General features: G+C 36.2%; 1 protein-coding gene across 1 annotated transcript in view; it reads left to right on the top strand.

Annotated features, from left to right (window-relative positions):
- Positions 1-7,199: 7,199 nt before the first annotated feature.
- The window catches only part of LOC102809222 (uncharacterized), a 28,638-nt gene continuing 23,367 nt past the window's right edge, over positions 7,200-12,470 (top strand). The window contains exon 1 of the mRNA XM_085507989.1: positions 7,200-7,311. Within this exon, the coding sequence (XP_085364115.1) occupies positions 7,255-7,311 (57 nt within the window). The 5' untranslated portion in view covers positions 7,200-7,254. The remainder of the gene's footprint in view (positions 7,312-12,470) is intronic.

The following is a 12,470-nucleotide window of genomic DNA, read 5'->3' as shown; positions in this document are numbered from 1 at the left end:
AGACAACAACGATATTTGGAGTAAATAATCGACCTGCTCATCCGTCATAGACAACAGCGGTGCAATTACAAGAACACATTTGTCTGGTTCGACAACAGATAGAGCCTGGTGGCAAAGGGATTTTCTACTATGAAGACATCCTTCCCACACAAAACTGCGTCGATTGCCTGTACCTGATGGGGTTTGAGGGCACCAACACCAACAACTTTCGCAATGTTATCATCACAAATATCGCGATTCATGGGCGCCGCTATTTTGTTTAAAATAAAACGCCAAAGAGGAGTTTGTAACACGCAAACTGATTGAACAATGATTATCCGCAACTGACTACTGGGGGCACTGTTAGAATACACATATTTGATGGTCGTTCTGCCAAGGTCTGTTTAGAGGCTTGGCCGAATAAACGTTGACCTTTGCTAGCGAAGATGGGTCAAACCCTGATTTTTTTTCTTATCTAAAAAACATTTAATATATGTGACATATCGGGGTATCACGGATATGCTGTATAGCTTTAAACTCTGGATACATTTGAAAGAGAAGTATTGGAACAGTGTGTTAAGAAATGCCTACAAAAGATGAAATATAATCACAACCAGTGGTGATGTAAACAATATAGTGAACAAAGAGAACCTAAAATAACAATTAACTCCGAGACAACCAAACAAGACTATAACCCCAACCGAGCAGATATGTCCTTCTTCTCTTGCCTAGTAATCTGAAATAAAAAGTAAAAACAAAACAAAACATTTTAATGTCATGTATAAGAAAACATAATTTACTGCGATTTAATACGTTAATAACCAGGTTAAACAGCACATGTATTGATACTGAAATAGGCCATACGATAAACTGTGGGGAAAATGTGGAGAAAATGACTGTTTAGTACACCATGAGATTGGAGGTCAATACATGTTCATGTATTGTAACTAAATATGGTGCAGCTGACCATCGCCATCATGTCAAATTGATTAGTTGATAAAAGTAATAGTTTTGGGGTGTGATCATGATAATCTAAAATAATTTTTCACCATACAAAGAACAACTAAAAATGTAGAATATGGGCAGTAACTCAAACCTTCCAATTGTAACATGTAACTTGGTTTGTTTGAGCAGAGAGATTAGTGTCATTATCTGTCAATTTAAACACTAAATACATTAACTTCACACTGTTTAAATCAAAATGTGGATGCACGCGTCTGCGGGGCAATGTTGAAAATACACCTGAAACTTAATCTGTAAGTCACAGCACGATCACATAAAATATCAATAACGATCAAATAAATTACACGATGATAACAGATAACCTGAAAATAGCAACTTACCTATTTTATATTTTCAGCGCCTTACAAAATAGGCAAAATTCCATACAGTTTTCACAAAGACGTCAAAATGCTCCACAGTGTATACCAGAGTAAAAAAGTAAATAATTTTACACTCATAAAAGGGAGGGCGCTATTCGTTTGAAATGAAACGGCTCTTTTTATGCGAATTAAGCAGACTGTATAACTCCGATTTCTACGCACCGAGTTCCTCTCTGTAAATGTCCATAAACGGACTCTCCCGTTTTATTTGATGGTAAAACAGCGAAATGCACGCTGAGACGCTCGTCTATTCAAACGTGTCATGTGACGCCAGCGATAACAGCTGTCAAACATCCAACTGCCACGGTGACCACTGGTGAATGTAGTACATTGCCAATACCTGCCATAACTTCTGAATACGATATACTGCATAGTGGAAACAATATACAAATTAAACAGATTTGTGCGTAAAAGTAAAAAAAAAAAATAAAACCACGACTGACAACAATTTACAAAATGCTCTACACGAGCAAACATAGTACATAATTAGTAAGAAACAATATACGGGCCCATTAGAGAAAAAAATTTCTAATATTGCATAGTCAGCCAGCTGTTAACTTTGAATGATATATATCGAAATTAGCACATATAGTAGTTATATATGTATTTTTATTACTAATATGTAACTAATGTACTAAAATATAAACAGCTATAAAAGTAAGTAAGTGCAATATCAACATTTCTGTTTAATTCTTTCAAAAGATCTTTTTCATTAGTAAATGACGCCCTCACTCACCAATAAATAGAATGAGTGGTTAGTGAAAAGTTCAATGAGTCGCGGGCATTGCCTCAGCTTCTTGTATAATGAGAATAGGAACCTTTAATGCTGTAGGATGTATTGAGAGGGGTGAAGTAATTTATGTTTGCAATGACTGGTTGTAATATTCTATCTCGTTGTTTTCAGGATGTAGCCTGATATTTGTTGTTTTCTTGGTTATTTAATTATGGATACAATTTTTATGGTGTATGGAAGATGTGTTAAATTGATTGGTTGTTGGGTAATTGTTTAGACACCCTGTGACTTGAAATGGTATGGTCCCAATCAACATTGATATGGCGGTGTCTATCGAAAACATGGCATGAAAATGATATCCGTTTATTTATTACTGTTGCAGATTCTGAGATCCATTGAATATGATGTTATTGAATATGATATTTGTGAATAATAGGTATGCTGTACAAAATTCATTAATTATTGCTCACAATATTTTCAATTTGAATTGAGAGCAAACAGTGACACAAAATCTAGTCGTTTTATTGTTATGCTTCCGAAATAAATGTATTGAAACAGATTTAAATATAATGATATGGATTGTAAAATATGAGGATGAAATAGTGTCTGACAAAGTAGTTTGTATATGGTTACAGTCAAGTCTTATCGACACTCACGATCTCTGTTGGAGTGGATTTTTTATTGTAATAGCAAGGCTATTGATGTTTTACTGTAATTTGTGGACATTTGTTCATTTTCAATTTTCAGAAGCAGAATTCATCCAAGTGTATTCAACGATTCAAGTGACTGTCAAATATGTCACGTCCCGCCTAATTGAGTGTTTTAAATTACTATGTAAAACTTTAGTTTTAGTGTGCCTGTGCATAGTGAAAGTAAAAAAATCAATGAAATCAAGTGAAATGCTACACAGATTATGTAGCAAATTGGTTTTTAAAGAATTCAGTGAAAATATTATAAAATAAAATAAATTATACAGAGATAGTATGTGTATTTTTGGATGTGGAAGACTTGGCTAGCCCATTAAAAAATATAATGTGAGGTAAGGTAGTGTCTTTGTATTTGTGAAAAACTGGTGTTTTTTAGTCTGCATACTATAAACTAGCAGCCTGTCGGCTGATATAGCCCCGCTGTTTGTGATGCATGCTCTGAAAGCAATGATTAAAAAGCGATTTAAACTTTATGCTAGCTGCTTTAATATCGCAAGACACCAACTTTCTTGATTTTGTTGCAGAGAATATTTCACTGAAAGTAGAGAATTTACGAAAATGATGATGAAAAATGACGAAAATATTTGCTAAAAATAGAGAATTGAAGATGTTGACTGGAAGTGAACAAATCTAAGAGAGAACCACCCAAGGTACCTTCCTAGAAAGTTTCACAGCTATGCAGCTTGTGTTTTTTAAGAAGAAGTCGTAAAGTTCACGACAACGACGACGACGACGGACGCCGACTGACAATCAGTAATACTATAATAGTACTCGTCGACAGCGGAGCTAAAAACACAAGGCTAGTTACCAAATATATTCAAGTGTAAAAGAACATCTAATTCTTATTTTTTTAAATATTAGAATTTTGGGAAGGTTCTTTTGTATAGTAGAACAGATACAAAGCATACTGAAAAGGTTGAGCTATTTAAAGCTTATCGTCTAATTTATTCAATGTATAAATGAATAAATAATGAAATATTATATTCAGTTGAAATGTGCAGGTATAAATGTACTTATCCATGTCACTCAAACCAGTTTTAGTACTATAGTACAGTATAGGTAAGCTATGATTGGTTCTCCCAGACTAGTGTTCACAATGCTATAGGGTATCTTGGCTTCATTAAATCTCAAAAAGAATTACTTAAAGTAACGTTGATTTACAAACTTGCACTATAAGTGCCCGATGACAGGTGATAACATCTGTTTATCTATTCCAAATGAATTTTTATAGAATTTGCCAATCTAAAATCTTTTATCTAATCAAAACCAAAATGACAAGTCAGAAAAAAGTCTTCTATGATGTGACGCATACCCATTTTTAAAACTGCGCATGCGCCTATAGACACAGACAGTGTTCACAAATACCAACAGGCTGGTTTTCATGGGAGGCCCACCCCCTTGCAGAGTCTTCGAGCTTATAACCTGACCTAGGGAGCCACAGAGAGCCGCAACTAGATTCTACCAAAGACGTTTTTTTGTTTTCATTTAGTTCTCATATACCAAGCTTCTGTTGACAAAAATGTCTGTTATTTAAAATAAATATATCAAATATTTTTAAATTCAGATTGATTTCTAAACTTGTACTATAAGTCAATAATAAACACTGTGCATTTATTTATTCATTTGACTTCTTGCTAAGTGCATGATGACAGATGATAACATCTGTTTATCTATTCGAAACGGTTTTTATAGAATTTGCCAATCTAAAACCTTTAAATTTCATCTAATCAAAACCAAAATGACAAGTCAGAAAAAAGTGTACTATGATGTGACGCATACCCATTTTTAAAACTGCGCATGCGCCTATAGACACAGACAGTATTCACAATTATCACAGGCTGGTGTTCATAGGAGGCCCATGTTTTAATGTGATATACTCAAAATGCAAAAAAGGAAGCACATGAGAGAATTCATTGACATTTCAGTAACATCATCTTATAAAATGAAAAGTAAAGAAATTGTGAATGGCGCATACGTTTTAACGACGACGATATCGTCTAATTTATTCTATTGGTATACGGATACAAAATTAAATGTTTCATTGAAAAGCGCGGGTATAAATGTTTTTATCTATGTCAATCAAACAAGTTTTAATACTATAGTTACGATTACGTCAGCTATTATCGGTTCTCCCAGACCAGTGTGCACAATGCTACAGAATATCGTCGCTCTATTGAAAATCACATGATTTTAAAACCACACTGGTTCTTGCAAAGTATCCGATGATGTGACGCAACCCCATTTTTAAAACTGCGCCTGTGCCTTTAAGACACAGATAGTAATCACAATTATCAACAGGCTGGTTTTCCCTAGCAGAGTCGTCGAGCTTAAGACCTGACCCACGGAGCCACGGAGAGCCACAATAGACTCTATCACAGACGTTTTTTTATTTATTTTTTCTTATATCCTAAACTTCTGTTGAAAAAATTGTGTGTTATTTAAAATAAATATATCAAATATTTTAAAATTCAGTGCTAATATCTTTTCAAAATGTTAAAATATTGAAAAAGTAGATCCTGCGGTAGGAGACGTAGATGTAAATCGTCGATTCAACATGCAATGCGTTGGCGTCGTCGCCTCGGGGTGACATGGATGTCTTGCGCCTGCCCAGATTTCGTTCGACCACTATGTGCCATCACAACTGGGCGACTCGGGACGGTTTTTACCACCCGTGATTGCAGAGCCGGGAAAGTTTGGAAAAAACATAGCAAACTACGAAATCGATAGGTGAAATGGTGTTTAAGTAATAAAATGCAACTGGGTGTAATTTTAAAATATTTTTTTTACATTTTACACGAGTTTCGCTCGTATAGCAACATCTACTTCCTCAGGGAACCTTTTTCGTTGCCACGGGTCACTACTGCCACATCGTTAGGGACACACTGGGCTTGCTTTATTTATTTATTTATTCATTTATTCACTCACTCACTCATTTATTTATTTATTTATTTATTTATTTATTTGACTTCTTGCTAAGTGCCTGATGACAGGTGATAACATCTATTCGAAATGTTTTTTATAGAATTTGTCAATCTAAAATCTTTAAATTTCACCTAATCAAAACCAAAATGACACTTCAGAAAAAAAAGTGTTCTATCACTTGACGCATACGCACTTTTAAAACTGCGCATGCGCCTATAGACACAGACAGTGTTCACAATTATCAACAGGCTGGTGTTATGGGAGACCCATGTTTTAATGTGATATACTCAAAATGCAAAAACGGAAGCACATGAGATAATTCAGTGACATTTCAGTAACATCATCTTATAAAATGAAAAGTAAAGACATTGTAAATGACGAATACATTTTAACGAAGACGATATAGAACAAAGCGTGTTGGAAAGGTATAGCTAACTAAAGCTTCTTATCGTCTAATTTATTCTATTGGTATATGAATAAATAATTAAATATTGTATTGAAAAGTGCAGGTATAACTGTTTTAATCCATGTCAATCAAACTAGTTTTAATACTATAGTACATTTCAGGTCAGCTATGGTCGGTTACCCCAGACTAGTGTTCACAATCCTACAGAATATCGTATCAGAATATCCAGTAAAAATCACATGATTTTAAAACCACACTGGTGCTTCTTCGAAATATCAAAAAGAATTACTTATAGTCACGTTGATTGCCAAACATTGCAGTAAAATAAATAAGTAATAAACAATGTGTATTTATTTATTTGACTTCTTGTTAAGTGCCTGATGACAGGTGATAACATCTGTTTATCTATTCGAAATGGTTTTAATTTTATAGAATTTGCCAGTCTATATCTTTAAGTTTTACCTAATCATAACTAAAATGTTCTATATTGTGACGCAGCCCCTTTTTTTAAAACTGTGCATGCGTTTTTAGGCACTGTGTACAAATTTATCAACATGCTGGTTTTCATTGGAGGCATATGTTTAAATTTTTAACAAAGTACAGCGGGTGCTATGAAAAAAATTGTAGTTGGATTTTGTAGCACAGTGTCGTTATAATTATACAGGAACTTTTGAATGATAGACACAAAATGCGAAAAAGGAGAACACATGAGAGAATTCATTGACATTTTAGTAACATCATCTAGGAAAATGAAGATAATAATAATCACGAGTACGTTTTTAACGAAGGCGACACAGAACAAAGTGAGCTGAAAATGTCAAACGTATCGAAACAATTCATTTGACAGGAGAACATGTTGGCCATAAAACGTGATCGAGGTGCGAAATCAAGATAAAAAATATACATAAATAGTGGATAAATTTTTGGTGACGATCGTGTGAATATTTGGTTGCTGTATTTGTAGTTAAATATAGTTGAGAAATTGTTGTTTGTTCAGATGGCATAGCGCGGGGTGTGGTGACAATACGACCCCTTATCTTCCAGTATATTCTATTACCATAATGAATAAGTACAGTGCCACTGATCCGTGGGTTCCATATTCGTTCCTCATTTCGTCGAATACACATGGTAGTAAAAATGATTGGAATGTGTTTTTTCTTCGCAGCAGTCCTCCAGGCAAACGTAAGTTTATTTATTTTTCAAAATAATGTAGGATTGCATATGCGTACAATATCTGGTGTAATTGCTAAATATGTTCAGGTAATAATGCTATACCAATATCGAGCATAAATAAAACTCTTCATTCTTTATTATTGAGTATTTTCCCCCAAACGAATCGTACTTGATTTCCTAAACGTCAACACATTTGGTAACAATTTCCGCGCTGTATAGTCAGGGTATGCGCGTACTTTGATTCCATCTATTACATGTTGTATTTAAAAATTAGTCTGTGCATGTGCGCATGTCCATGTTATACCATCATAAAGTAATGCCTAACAACCAATCTCCCACAAATACCATGAAATATACGACCGCATCAAAACAAACGTCGAACGGTTCCAAATTGAAGACGCGCTGAGTATCTATTTATACGTGAACCAGCTGCACTGAAAAACAAAAATTTCCACAGTAGCATCAAGCGTTGTGTTAAAGCACGTGCTCAGGTAAATACAAACTCCACGATATTGTATTGGCAATGACCGTCCTATTTACCCAACACGACGAAACAGGCACTTTATACAATACAAGTAACTTGTAGAATGCTGTGTGGGTAATATTTTTATTTTGATTTTTGCTGCATTTGCAGAAAATAGTTACCAAACAATGAGAACTCTATAGGATTGGCTATACCTCTCAGCTGGCTTCACATGCATAGTTCAAGCCTGCCTAACCAGTGCTTACTTTACCAGGATGTAGTCACAGCTCCTAGATGGTCTGTGGTTACAGCTTTATGTTCCGAGTAATTTACATTACAATAGAAAATAAAAGAATGGCACTCCCATGCAATTAATGGCAAGTAAATTCCTGGGACTGAAACACAGACTTTGAAGTCACTGGTGTAGGCAATGAATAACTTCAAGTTGGCATAAAGACGAGGTAGTTTATTTAATCAGTGCTGGACTAGAGGCTGAAATTATAATTTGTTTATTTCAATTACTCCTGAAGTCAAATAGAATACACTGGTGAAAGGATGTTTTGAGGGTGTAGTGTATATGGAGGGGTAGGGGTGGGTGTCATATAATGTTCATTTCCAACTCTCATAAAGTCTCATAGAATTTTCGCTGAAAAGTTTTCAAGCATTACGTGTGGATCAAATTTTCACTGTGCTGTGTCAAGTCTCAATAGAGTATGAGGGAAATGGCATTTTCATTGAAATTTATTTTAGCGGAAAAATATTTTCAGTGAAAATTAAGTATTCCACATTATTACATATGTACTGCAGTTTATTTTCAAACCCCATATGCAAATGAGGTTTGAGAGCTAACAAAGTAGTCCATTCAGGAGTAGAGTTTTACGAAACATACCAGAAATAAACAATATTTAGCAACAGCCTTCGCGCCAAATGTATCACACCCAACATATCTATGATTAAAAAGCATGGACGTAGCTCATTCTACTCAGTTGGAGTGTGGGCAAAAGAAAATGTTTTATGTCTATTTTCATTACCGAGAAAATTGACCCCAAAGTTTTTTACCAGCAACGGCTTTTAACTCCTCTGTGATTTGTTTTGGCTTGGCTGATTTTATTCATACTTGACAGGCAGGTCGTACCGTCACTAATTGGGAAAACAATCTTGGCCCACCGCTACAATGGCAACAGCCAACAGTATTTTTTTGAATACTTTCGCTCCAAATGTATTACCTCATACCAGTCTTGTAATAGCAGTATTTAAATGGTCATGCATTTTATTTTGGCTACGTTGCACACGGGTAAAAGGTCACCGGCGCCGACATCATTGTTACACTGTATCAACGTAATCCCAATGCAACTTTGAACTTTGAGTGGAATGTAAATGCTGCCTCCAATCTAGAAAAATACTATAGCCAAACGGTTGGAAATAATAAATTTAACAGCATAATACGTCATAACAATACAATAAAGTGACTTCTAGAGACTGAATGTTTTTTTTTTTTGCGAACTTCGTTCACGGTGCCGGGTTTTAGTTATACAAACCGACGTTAGAGTCACGTTCATGTCCTACCATGGCAACATCCGAAAACATATTGCTTGTTTTTGAGCGGAGCGGATCGCCAATCAGCCTATTGGCTTGTTTCCATTGGCAACCGAACTATTTTTATTTTGTAAACAAATTTTCATCTGCTATTTTTATCCGGTTCAAATCGTTCAGTGACATTTTTAGCATATTAGTATTAGGTGTACCTCACATGGAATACAACGATTGAGAGAACTTGATGTATGTTGACCACCTGGTACTGAGTTTTATAAACCCTGAAGGGCTCTCGGAAGATCCCCGCAGTAAAATTAACGATTGCCATGGAGGCGCAACCATTAACATCTAAGTACCAGGAGGTTTCTGCTGGCGACGTTGCGGTGTTACCCAGTTCCAAATACAGATTACTAACGCCAAATGAGCAAAATTTTAACCGGTCACGATTCATTCAATCCACGGCTAGCAAGCAACATCACAAGCAAAGTTGTAGCGTGCAGTTCAGCGACGACCGCTGTTGACGAAAGTCATCCCATCAGTGGAGTACCACAGTTGCACGGCATGCTTGCCAAATTTTAACATAAATTTATAAACTACGTACTAAACATAACCGAGGTATGACTGACTGCGAAACGTTTCACCGAGGTAAGACAGCGCCCTATCCTTCACTATTGTATTCAAACGAATCACGTGGTGCGCTGACGTGGTGCGCTGTTACATTCTCCTTCAAACCCGAGATTCAACCATTAGTGGCGTTTCAGTAAAGAAAACATCGCGAATCATGCAAATTCAACATTTTCAAACCAGTACACTAAAACAGAAATGCTCAGCAATACAATCCCTCACATATTCTACTCCCAATTATTTCCGCGTAAAATGAAATAGCCTCTTCCCATGTTGACATTCTGAGTAAAATCACGTGATAGGCTGTTAAAATCGGCTGTTATATACTACGGTTACGGTCTGGAAATTGTGTTTAATTAGCTCTTATTCAAGCGACAATGCAGATTTCCCAGTGCGAGTGAAACAAGGTCGACTCTGCCAATAAAACATAGGGGTGTTTTCAGCAAAAAACGAATAACCCTTGAGTGCACACAATACACTGAATTTCAGAACAAATCTTGCATTAGTTACAGCAGCAGAATACCACAGAAGTATTAGACGAAACATGAAAACACAATATATATACTGTATTACGACCGGAACCCTCTCTATTGCAATTCCAGAAATTATCCCCATATGTGCAACCATTTTCCACCTTGGTAACACCTACCCCTGAAAACAAACTCTCAATACCACGCTCAAGCGTTTGGTAATAAGTTTATCAAGTAGCCCAATTCCTGTCTCAATTTGAGCGAAAGCACAACTATTAATATTCTTAAAAAAAAACACAATACTGTCGCGACAGCTCTTCCGTCACAATTAATCTACTCAAAGCCTGATCCAAACCAGCCTTATTTACTTAAGATCTGGCCGCAAACACCAAAATGTTATCATCTCATGGTACATCATTCGGATGAGGATAATTCAACATGGTAAACGACGAGCCTTTACAATAATTCTAAGAAAATGTCCTTGTTTGTTAGTGAAATTGCATTTATTACTATCAGTAATCTCGTTAACAATTCCAATTGATGACGTTCGTTTTCCAGTGTGTTCTAATAATTCAACTTAGAATTCTGGGGGAGAGGTCACCATTTTTGTATCGGCGATTCTTTGCGATCGGAGCACAACGCTACATTTTGTTTCAGGACCAGTTGTCACTAATTTGGAGGCGCCTCCAATCAGATTTCAGCATTTTACCGCGACTTCTCGGTAGATTCCCACACCGTGTGCATGTGTGTGTGTGTGTGTGGGGGGGGGGGGTATGTTTATATCGAGCTGGCGAAACTGCGCATATACGATTCAGACGACGGATAGCACCTGACTTAGTCCCCTTCAGACAAAGTGCATGTCAAGATTTCATTTGATTTCATAGAGGGTGTGGTACATCATCCGCGGTTACAGGAATATTGTAAATATCAAGACTTTATTGTGCCACTGACTTCTCCAGAGAAACCAACTCTCGTCAGTAATTGAGACATTTTAACCATCCTTATTATTCTTCATGATTACTAATCCTTTTCCCGACCCTTCATTGAGAGAGAGTTCACCGCTAGGCTTCTCATGTCTATCAACATAAGCCACACTACATTGTACTTTAAGGTGTTCAAGTACTGTTGGAAAACGTTTGACACATAAGAATTTCCAGTAATGTACTATTGTTTTGTTTTTAAAACCCGGGTTTATGTAGTAGCTATTGTACATGAACAGTTTGAACAAGTCATTGAAAATGACACAGTCCCCGTTAAATTAAGTTCTCCTTGTGCTCGTCATATTAAAGCGGAGGGGTTGTGACGAGCGTGTCCTTAAAACTTGAGTTCCAAGTGGCGTATACAATATATTTATTTACATCAAAACACGTGTTCCGTGTAGTAGTCATATGGCCTAAAATAAAAACAGCCGTTATTCGGCCATCTTTGATCTGATTATGAAACACACTGATATGTACGTATGTGCCAAATACGAATGCAAATGGTACATAAATTGTGGAAATATAGTAGTAAGGCCAAAAAGTCAGATGTCATGGACATACATCCTAAATGTATAAAGTACATGTGTGTGCCAAATTTGAATGAAAACTGACAGAGCACGTCCAAGATACCGCATATAAAAAAACAAGATGCCTGCCAGTCCAATTGATCCAATTGCAAAATAAATCATCATGGACATGTTCCTATCTATGTACCAAGTTTGAATGACAACTGACAAAGCATGTTCAAAATACAACATTTTCAAAAAACAAGATGGCTACCTGTCGGCCATTTTGAATCAAATCGCTAAACCACTGCATGGGCATATGTCCCACATAAGGTACTAGGCACATGCAAAGAATGAACGGAATCGGTCCACAGGATTCTGAAATATGACTCTGGACAGACTGAGGGACGGACGGACACATGGAGAGATGGACAGACTCAGGAACGCACGGACGGTCGGACATGTATGATCTATGTACTATATTTGAATGAAAACATACAAAGCATGTTCAAAATACAACATTTTCAAAAAACAAGATGGCTGTCAGTCGGCCATCTTTGATCCAATTTTGAAATAAATCGTCATGAACATG

This window comes from Saccoglossus kowalevskii, chromosome 14 (genome assembly GCF_978046115.1).
Source record: "Saccoglossus kowalevskii chromosome 14, keSacKowa6.1, whole genome shotgun sequence".
NCBI classification, from domain to species: Eukaryota; Metazoa; Hemichordata; class Enteropneusta; family Harrimaniidae; genus Saccoglossus; species Saccoglossus kowalevskii.
The sequence above is the reverse complement of the archived record's forward strand: the minus strand, read 5'-3'. Positions and strand labels throughout refer to the sequence as shown.